The 11,254-nt window shown below is 38.5% G+C and overlaps 1 protein-coding gene across 1 annotated transcript in view; it reads left to right on the top strand.

Annotated features, from left to right (window-relative positions):
* Positions 1-11,254, top strand: part of SPATA16 (spermatogenesis associated 16) — a 168,546-nt gene that overhangs the window by 25,911 nt on the left and 131,381 nt on the right. The window contains exon 2 of the mRNA XM_015817427.1: positions 10,321-10,466. Coding sequence (XP_015672913.1) covers positions 10,321-10,466 — 146 coding nt within the window. The remainder of the gene's footprint in view (positions 1-10,320; positions 10,467-11,254) is intronic.

Here is an 11,254-nt window from a genome sequence, read left to right as displayed (position 1 = left end):
TCAAATGAACAATTTTTATCAATATGGAGAAGATGGATTGTTTATATTCAAAATAAGCATAGAATGGTGGAATATAAGTTAGGTTTTTAGATAAAAAAAATTTTTTTTTATACATATATATATATTTCACCTACTTATGTAGAATAACATTTTGTGGAGTTAGGGATATTAATACAAGGTTACTTTTAGTTGAATAGTATCCTGGGATTAGGTTTGGGAAGTCCGGGTGGGGGGTGGGGGGGGGTTTCAATTGTGATGTATTTGTGATGTGTTTTTTTTTTATGTTGAAAACAATAAAAAAAAATTTGAAAAAAAAAAAAAAAAAAAAAAGATGGGAGCCACCTGGATCTCAGAGGGAAACTCATTCCAGACGCCAGGTGCCGTGACAGAGATAACACATTTCTGAAGTCCCAAAAGATGACATTATTTAATTGAAGGGCGCCATAGTGAAATATGTCCCATTAACTCATTAACTCATAAATATTTTTTCTCATTTATTATTACATGCAAATGATAAGATCTACTCAGAAGAGGTTGATAGGACATAACTGTCTTTGACACTGGGCTAAGTGAGTTTAGTTGCTGATTTGGATATATATGTTTTCCTACAAAGCAAAGGGTCCAACTATCTGAACCAACATTCAGTATTTTCATCTAGGGTGTTGCAAACCAATTCCAAGTATAGTTAACTACCCAAGTTAATACAAGTCACCCATAAAAACTTGCCTGGGCCAAGACATTACCATGCATTTGAGACTCCCAATCTTGTCGAAGCCCACCTAGCTCATTGACAGCACCACAAGAATAACAAATAATAAAACTCAATGACAGCAATTGCAGAAGAGTTTGCATAAAGGCTAGTAAATTTAGCTGCACTTGGATGACAGCTGCATGTAGATTTAGTATTGAATTAACATGAAATGAAAATTTCAAGATATTGTGCAGGAAGTTATTTACACATCTCTCAGTAACAATAAAAACATGATTTTTTTTAATCAGCTCACTCAGCTGAAAATGTATCCTAAGTTGTCACTAAATGTTGAATTGCTTAAGGAAGTAAGGCAGATTGAACAGTGAGCAGTGAAAGCACTAATTTGTACTTATTTTTTCCTTTTTATATAAACGCACACATACATAGATAGCAACTCATTCAATCGTTCGCTGCTCCCTTTTTCAACCCGATATCCTTCAGATGTGCAATTTCTGAAACCCTCAGTCCTGAAATAGAATTCAGTACTGGATAACATATTCAGAATATTTTTTTTCTTCATCAGGTACAATAAATTTAGGTTGGAGGCCTCTGCCTACAATCTAGCAAATTGCAGTGAATTGCTATACCCCAAAGTGTAGTGCCCATAACCTTCCATAAAAGGGACTTCCTGAAAGAAAGAACATTTCTGAAATGAGAAAACATCATTATGTTTGAGGATCGCTGAAGAAGTTCATAAAAATCTCGAACAGTCAGAATTAATCCATGTGAAGTCAACCATTTAGCTTCCATAGCCCTCAATCAACTTCCTCCATAAGCAGGATGTGAGGACAATATATACTGTAACTTCACCATATCTCAACCAGCTTCCTCCATAAGCAGCATGTGAGGAGAATATAACTTGATCATGTCCTCTCTCACAATTCCCTGTTGTGACAACCCACAGGAACCCCAACCCTTGGGTTCCTGCTGGCTATTCACATAATGCCACCGAAATCCAAGCAATAAGAGAAAGGTGGGAGCAGGGCATAATTTAGTTTTTATAGGAAGTGTTCACATAAGGAGAGAAAAAAGAAGAGGCCACAGATCTGGGCTAAAATTAGATATGAAATTTTAAACTTTGAGAAGAAGAGAGGAGAGAACCCGGAAAGCAAGAAATCATAATGGCTGGCAACTAAGATGATTGTAGATAGATTTGTCTGTTGAAGAGACATGATCTTAATAAAGAACCATGTGGGGGTGACAAACTTGAGTTGGATTAGGAAGTTTTTATACTGCTGAAGTGGGAGGGTTAAATCCAAAAAGGAGTTCAGGAAAGTTGAAAAAGAAGAATGGAAAGAAGCCATTGCAGAGCTTATCTACTTAATGCAGATGGCCTTGGTCAGGATCAAGGTTAACGGAAGACCCAAATGTTACTTTTCATGGGAAATTCAGGTGGCAGAAAGAAAATTGTTTTCTGTATTTGTAAGAACTTTCTTAACTGTAAAGTAGGATATAGGTAGTCTGTGCAAATAGAACAACACACACACATATATATTAAACCAAAATTATACAATACATGCATATCCAAGGAAATATAAAAATTATGCTACATAATATTAAACAGAGGTGGGAAAGAGTTGAGTCACATGGCAATTCAGAATCTCAAGTTACTGTTTTTATTACAAAATGGCAACAGAAGAAGACAGTACAGTTATGCAACCTTTTGACAGTAAATGAGGCTTGCAAAGATTGGCTGGGAAATTAAACTCAATATTATATCTTTGTTTAAGAAATGTGAAAAAAATGTGTATTTTGTGCTGAGTTTTTTTCAAATCGTGAGAAACCACAGCAAACCAAATCGCATATTGTTTTTCTATAAGATAAAATGTTTCAGATATAATCGTCCCTCAAAAATGAATTTCTTTAGCTCTTTGGCCATTTGTTTTGCTGTTTTCTGTATCTTTTTCTTTTCAAGGAAAACTATCCTGAGATTTCCCCATAGGACAATTAATGGCATTGCAGCACTTTAAATTCAAGTTCATTCTTTCCATTCTACATCAAAACATTCAATAAGTTCTTCAAATGTGAAGAACTGAATTTTTCAAAATTCTCAAATCAATAAAAGTTCCCTTCCAAAGAATTCAGAGAACATCTTTAACGCAAAACCTCCCACATTTGTCAGTATTTTAAAACTGGCAGTCCCCTTACTTTGAACTTGGGGAAATTATTAAGGGCATACAGATATATAGATAAGTACCTACATATGCACACACATACACACACACATAGATATATGCAGCCTGCAAATAAATAAATACATAAACTCCATCAAGTCTTGAAGATTGATGTTGCAGTCTAACTAACAAGACTAACAAATATCCAAATGTTTGACAAGACCTTGGTGTTTTCTGGCGTATTTGAAAATATTTCACAGTGAGTTTTAGTGTATAGATCTTCCCTACTGAAATACTTCAAAGGATATATACATGATAGGAGTAAAATTGCAAGTAATGAACCCCCTGGTTTATAGAGCTTACATATAACAAGATGATGTGGTGATTTGAAATTGAGGAGTGTCATATACAATCCTCTTTTTTTCCTGAAAAAGACAAGATCATTTAAAAGAGGTGTCATATTTAGCATTTATGTAGCATATTTCAAGGTTTTGAAGTTCTCCTGACATTTTCTCAGACTGAAAACAGGAAAAAAAACAAGTCAATGTAATCCTCAACTCAGAATTATGGTGATAAGTTGTTGTAGTTGTAAATCAAGCCATCATATGATCACACCTAATTTTTGTGGTGATTGATAAGTAAACAACATAGTCACTAAGCAAATCCATTTTCCCAAATGGATATTTTTTTTTTTACAGAAACCAGAAGTAAACGCTGGAAATTGGCAAAAAGTTTCAAATTGTCACATATTGTGAGACAATGTAAACAGCCACAAAGGTGACCCAGTTACCAAGCACCCCAAATGCAATCATGTGACCATGGGGGGTTGCAGCCATTGTACCTTCAAAAACAGGTCATACATAGCTTTGGAAAGGTCCTTCATAAATTTGAATGATTATTAAGTAACCAATTGTAAGTTGAGGACTATCTGTACTTCCAACCTAAGTGAATCAATTGGTTTAACATCTGGGCTGGGCAAAGTCTTTGGCAAACAGCGCATATGTGCATATATAGAAAAGAAAGCTATTAAGAGCCGGCATGGGTTTGCCAAGAACAAGTCAAGTCAGACTTTTTGTGAGTGATTCATTTGGTAGACCAACTGTGGGCATAGAATGTTTCATATCAATAAGATGTTTGATAAATCACCCCTTTGTGTACAAGATAGATAGATAGATATGGGCTAGATCAGGGGTGTCAAACTCAATTTTACTGAGGGCTGCATCAGCATTGTGGTTGCCTTGGGGGGGGGTGGCCAGAGTGGGTGCAGCCTACTGGGTGGGCGTGGATGAAGTGGGTGTGGCCTACTGGGTGGGCATAGCCAGTTCTACATCATTCGCATCAAGGGTGCCTATGGGGGCCTGGGCAGGAGTGGGACAGATCTGAGGGTCTCTGGCAGAAGGGGGTGGAACCAGGGCAAGTGCCAAGGCATGGTCCACCGGGGCAAGTGCCAAAATGGCCACCACAAAATTGTACATTGGCTCCCAGATGGCCTGGGCCAGGGCCAAGGCAGTGGGGGCCGTTCCCTCACTGTTTCCAGGATGGCTTCGCGGGCCACATGAAACCACTTCGCGGGCCGTATCTGGCCCCTGGGCCTTGTGTTTGACATGTCTGGGCTAGATAGATAAATATGCCAGTAAAATTCAATTAGTTGAATAACTTCACCCCAAAAATGCTTGTAAATGGTTTTGCATTGCCTGGAAGGAAATATCAAGTATGAAGTCCATACTTCAACCCACTGCTCTTAAACATCCTCATAAATGATTTAGAGCAGGGGTCCCCAACTCCCGGACTTTGGACCGGCACTGGTCCATGTCATGCCAGCAACCGGGCCACACAAACAAGAAAAGCCCCATCTGCGGGATGCAGGCAGCACAGAAAACCATACCCCCTCCCGTCCATGGAAAAACCTTTCTCCATGGAACTGGTCGCTGGTGCCCAAAAGGTTGGAGGGCCCTGATTTAGAGGATGGAATGAAAGTCATGCTTATCACATTTGTAAGTGACATGCCTTACCCTACACATCACAATTCACAATGATCTTGGTAGCCTTGGACATTGGGCCAAATTTAGTAAAGTTTAAGTGTGTAAGGTGACAGAATCATAGGGCTTGAAAGGATCTTGGAGGTCTTCTAGTTCAACCCCCTGCCCACGGCAGGAGATCTTATTGCATTCTGGACAAATGGCTGTCCTGCATCTGGGTAGGAAAAATGAAATGCATACATACCAGATTATAGAGACCTGAGTTAGCAACGGCACATGGAAGCAGCCTCCAGAATAATTAGTAGACCACAACATGAACACAAGCAAGCAGTGAGATTCAGTAGCTAAAAAGGCAAATGCAATATTGGGATGTGTTTAACTGAACATCTGCATCCAAATCATGGAGAGCAATATTTATACTCTACACTTTAAAAGGAATATGGAGAACTATAGATGGTTCAGAAGAGCATCATCAGATTGATAAGGGGTCAGGAAAACCAAGTTTTCTGAGAAGCACTTTAAAGCAGGGGTCTCCAACCTTGGCAACTTTAAGACTTGTAGACTTTAACTTCCAGGAATTCTGGGAGTTGAAGTCCACAAAGTCTTAAAGTTGCCAAGGTTAGAGACCCCTGCTTTAAGGAATTAGGCATGATAGCTGTAAAAAAAAATCCCAAACAACTGGTCCTTGACAAGAGCAGATGGTCCCATTGAAACTGAAAGCAGGACAAGGATCAACAGGCTAAAATTAAAGGTTAAGGTTAAAAGGTTCAGGCTGAGAGCTGAGAATAATTTCCCAGTGGTGTTAAATAATGAAAGTCCACCTTAAAAGGCGGCGGGATCCCATTGCTGGAGATTTTCAGATGGGTGCTGGATGGGCACCTACTAGAATTAACAGCTTTCTCCATAAAGCAGGAGGCTGGACTATGCTAACCTATATGATCCCTTCTAGGGCACATATTCCATGTTTCTATGAATCTCTTTATAGGAGAAAGGAGAAGCTATAAAGCAAAACCCAAGAATGGAAGCGCTTCTCGTCTTTCTCCATTCTTTTCTCCCAAATTCATTTTTCCTTCAGTGTGCATTTCTCTTAGTCACAGGCTATGTCACATTAAATTAGGATTAACAACTCACGCAACACTTTTGATCCCTTGACTGAGAGAATCTGTGAGCCCTGCTTAAATTCAATACTTGATTTCTCTGGCTTGATTTTAGGGTTTCTGGTCTGGTAAATATGGTTGGAAATGGAAATGTGAGGCGTTCAGAAAGCAGACTGATTTCTTTTCCAATCTTAACCCTATTCTACATGAGCCCCCCAAAATGCCAATGAAATTCAAAATATTTTAGCTACTGGATAACAGAATAATAGAGCTAGACGGGACCTTGGAGGTCTTCTAGTCTAACCCCCTGCTCAAGCAGGAAACCCTATAACATTTCAAACAAATGGTTGTCTAATCTCTTCTTAAAAACCTCCACTGTTGGAACACCCACAACTTCTGGAGGCAAATATTTCCACTGCTTAATTGTTCTGTCAGGAAATTTCTCCTTAGTTCTAGGGTGCTTCTCTCCTTGGTTAGTTTCCAACCATTGTTTCTTGTCTTGCCATCAGGTGCTTTGGAAAACAGTTAACTCTTTCTTCTTTGTGGCAGCTACTTAAGACTGCCACAAAACTGAGATTTCTTGAAGTTAATAAATATTTTTTTCTAGTCTAGAAGTCATAGATTACTTGATTGGCTACATTCATTATTGAATGAAAAACTAAATTTAAGTTAGAGATTAGTGAAAATAACATTGTGGTTTTTTTCCCCATCCAAGTTCCCACACCTGATTTAAACTGTTCTTTATCAAAAGCAAATGTTCCAAATGCTTTTCTTACAATTAGCCTAGAGGTAGTGATTAATTGGAGGTAAGTATGTCAACAATTTAATTAATAATGATTGATAATGTTAGCAAAAGAAGCCACAGAGAGGAAAATGACATTCAATGGAAATAAATTGTTCTCTCTAATACATTACCTTATTTAATATATCCCTCCAAACTTACTTCTCCAAAACATTTGGTGCCCAAATGTCCGAAATCCAGTGATGCAGGTTGCAACCACTGTGGTCCCAAAAGAAAAAAAAGATATGAAATGGAGAGAAAATTGCTATCTTCTTATGGTGCTGCCAGAATTGCTCCATATTAATAGGGAGAGAACCTTGGATTTGAATTTCAGAATGCTTTTAAAGCATGCCATGATAGGATGATTCTTCTATATAGCATTTTATGGGAGAAGAATATGGGTGAAATCTAAAAATAAATCTATTGCATTCTTAAAGCATTCTGCAATCCACTTCTCATATCATTCCCTGCCATAAAGTAAGAATTAAGAGCAGAAATGATTTCCTTTTTAACATACTTTTTCCACTCAATTTTTTCCACAATTTTCTTGGTGGTTAGATTCAAGTGAATCTAAAACTCTTCAGAACTGTGTGAGTAAGAAATTGAGGAAGGTGTTCAGAGTTTTTTATATTTCTTTGGGGAATCACCTTTTTTTCTTGACTGAGGGATATGAAAATCATGCTCTTTGTCTTATCGCTGGGAGAAAATGTTTCTAATGATCCGTTCAGTTCATCCATCATATGTTCAAAGAAGTCTCTTTGGACATCTTAGTCAAGGAATAGTGTTTAATCGTGCTCTAACCATGAACATCAGGAGAAGAGAATGCATAGCCTATGAAGCTGATTATGGGTGTAGATATCTAAGACTCCAAACTTCAAAAGCCTTCTAGATATCACCTTCAAATACCTTCTCTGCTATTTTTCCATACAGACCTTATTCGGTGTCACAAACAGATTCGATACTGTCATGGTTCCGATAGATGAGACAGTAAAAACAGAACTCCAAGGCAAAAGGTTTCCTTAAAGAACATATTTATTAAGAGCAGATGCAGAAAAGAACAGAGATTTAACAAGAGCCCATATTAGCCCACTCTGGTGTAGTGGTTAAGGCAGGGGCCTAGAAAGTAGGAGACTATGAATAGCAGAACAATACAATTGGAAAGGATCTTGTAGGTCTTATAGTCCAACCCTCTGCTCAAGCAGGAAATCCTATATCATTCCAGACAAGTAGCTATCCAATCTCTTCTTAAAAACTTCCAGTGCTGGAGCATTCACAACATCTGAAGGCAAGTTGTTCCACTGATTAATTTGTTCTAACTGTCAGAAGATTTGTCCTTAGTTCTAGGTTGCTTCTCTCCTTGATTAGTTTCCATCCATTGCTTCTTATTCTGCCTTCTGGTGCTTTGGAGAATAGCTTGACCCCCCCCCCCTTCTTTGTGCCAGCCCCTTAGATATTGGAACACTGCTATCATGTCAACCCTAGTCCTTATTTTCATTAAACTAGACATACCCAGTTCCTGCAACAGTTCTTCATATGTTTTAGCCCTGCAGTCCCCTAATCATCTTTATTGCTCTTCTATGCACTCTTTCTGGAGTCGCAACCTCTTTTTTATATCATGGCGGCCAAAACTGGATGCAATACTCCAAGTGTGGTCTTAGTTCAAGTCCTACCTTGACCATGAAAGCCATCTGGGTGACCATGTACCAGTCACTCTCTCTGAGCCCAATTCACCTCACAGAGTTGTTGTTGTGGGGAAAATAGGAGGAGGAAGGTGTGTGGGATATGTTCGCCACCTTGCATTATTTGTAAAAATAATCAAGGTGGGATATAAATAAATATTACTTCATAACAAACTGCTCCAGTCTGCCTAATGGCAGGGACAGCCTGGTTTTGGAACTAAAGAAAGATGCTGATTCATAGTAAAAGAGGCAGAAAAATGCAACAAAGATGGCACTATCAAAAGGAAAAAAGGGAGGCAAACCTTCCTGTGAGGAAAGATTGAAGGAGCTGAGTATATTTAGGAAGAGGAAGAAGAAGAAGAAGAAGAAGAAGAAGAAGAAGAAGAAGAAGAAGAAGAAGAAGAAGAAGAAGAAGAAGAAGAAGAAGAAGAAGAAGAAGAAGAAGAAGAAGAAGAAGAAGAAGAAGAAGAAGAAGAAGAAGAAGAAGAAGAAGAAGAAGAAGAAGAAGAAGAAGAAGAAGAAGAAGAAGAGGAGGAGGAGGAGGAGGAGGAGGAGGAGGAGGAGGTGGTGGTGGTGGTTAACCTTCAAATATTTGAAAGTCTGCCATTATGAAAAGGGCAAACTCTAATTTAAATAGGCTTCAGTTACCCCATTGGTAGAACAGTTGGAGAAATCTTTTAATAGTATGTACATTCAACAAAGGAATTGGTTACCAGGATGCAGTAGATTTCAGCAGCGGGGGTGGCAGTTCAAATAAAGCTTTACATCAAATTAAATAATATAGCAGATTGAATTACCATGTTTCCCCGAAAATAAGATCCAACTGGAAAATAAGCCCTAGCATGATTTTTCAGGATACTCGTAACATAAGCCCTATCCCAAAAATAAACCCCAGTTAAGATCATCAGTCAGATGGATGCATTTAGTACTGTATTTCCCAGAAAATAAGATCATTTTGGAAAATAAGCCCTAATGCATCTTTTGGAGCAAAAATTAATATAAGACCCGGTCTCATTTTCAGGCATTAAGTATTAAGATTATTGCTATTGGTAGTGGCAGTAACAAATGAGAATAGCACATCCTTGAAACACCTTAAACTATTAGCCCAGAGCAATCAAATCTGACATTCCAGCAATTTCATTCCTCTAAACTGTTACAAACATATTAATTAATTGTGCCGGCAGAGGGGGCATGCTGCGAACCCTGTCAGTCTAAACCGCGCCCACCCCATTGCCAGCATTGGAAAAAAAGTCATGATACATCACAACACGTCACGTGACGTTGCGAATTTGACATCCCTGACATAAGGCATTCTTACAAAATGGAAAAAGCAAGCCTCTTAGATCGTCCTGAATGAAACCCTGGGAGAAGCAAAAGCAAAGATATAAAATTAAACAAATAAAAAAGAAACCATACTTGAAAGTCTAATTCCAAAAGAGTTTACTAACAGTCGGAGAAACATGCAGAAACAGTATTCAGTACATTAGACTAGACCAGTGTTTCCCAACCTTGGCAACTTTAAAATGTGTAGCTTCAACACCTAGAATACCCTAGCCAGCAATAAAAAGCCAACAAACTAGATTGTGGCTAATATTTCATATGAGTTTTTTTATTATTCAATGTTTTATTGGCTTTCAATCGTTGCAAGCCATCCAGCAAACAAATCAAATCAAATCAATTTGGCCACAGGTAAGCCCAAAACTCTGAATTTTAACTCCTGCCCTACATGCTATGAGGTTAGCAATATTAATTTCTCTTTCAAGGTTATAGCAAGCATAGTATGTGTATCTATGCAAAACCCAGATCATACTACACTTCATTTCATCTCGGAATGTAATTTACTTATTATCAAACTGGAAGTAAGTCGATGTTTTCATTCTGTTTCATGTTTCTGCTTCTTTTCTCTCTTTTTTTTGAAGCTTTGCAGCAAAGGTGCAGCTGTAGGGAAGCCCTTTGAAGCCTCTCCAAGAGATATTTCAAGTATTGCCAGTTTTATTGAAACCAAGCTTGTAATTTGCTACTTGAAGATGAGAAAGCCTGACCTTGCTCTGAATCATTCTCACAGGTAAAACAAAATGCCGCGATGTAATTTTCCTTTTTTTTTAGAGAAGCCCTCTAGCACATATTTGTAAATGGATGCTCAAAGGTCAGTCATGTCTGTGTGTGCACGTGTGTGTGTATGTGTGTGTGCATGCAGGTGTGAAAAGTTGTTCAGAATCATGCACGGTTTTGTGATCCAGCAAATGCGTCTACCCTGACAGGCTTTAGTTCCTAGGAAATGTCAAATGACTTTTATTCATCTCTAACCATAATGAAAGTATAGTTCAACTCATCTTCAGTGCACCAAGCTAAGTTAAACTACATTAAAGCTTTGCTCTTCAGTTTATAGATTTTAGAAAACTGTGGATCTAAAACATGGGAGTGGAACCAATACCCTATATTGAAAGCGCAGGGAAGGCTTTTGCTAAATTGTGCTGTGTCCCAATAGTAAATAATATCCAGTTGTGTATATCTGGTTTTGGCTGAGAGGAATATTTAAAATTTTCAAAGCACCACATAAGGCGTTCTTGCAAAATGGAGAAAGCAAGCGTCTCAGGTTGTCCTGAATGAAACCCTAGGAGAAGCAAAAGCACAGGTATAAAATTAAACAAATAAGAGGACTTCCGGTGGCAGGCGACCTCGTTGGAAGCAGCTGTTTGCTGCCTCCCGCCTGTTTCAGCGTAAAAGCCGTTTTGACAGCTAGCATCAGCTGTAAAACGGCTTGATACCTTTCCCCTGGGCATAAGGGGATAGGTGAGCTGCCCGGGGTAGGAGTTGAGTTCCCGAGTCGTCCCATGTGGACGATGTAGGTGA

The sequence above is a fragment of the Protobothrops mucrosquamatus genome, unplaced genomic scaffold, assembly GCF_001527695.2.
Source record: "Protobothrops mucrosquamatus isolate PMUCROS unplaced genomic scaffold, P.Mucros_1.0 scaffold589, whole genome shotgun sequence".
Lineage (NCBI taxonomy): Eukaryota > Metazoa > Chordata > Lepidosauria > Squamata > Viperidae > Protobothrops > Protobothrops mucrosquamatus.
The sequence above is the reverse complement of the archived record's forward strand: the minus strand, read 5'-3'. Positions and strand labels throughout refer to the sequence as shown.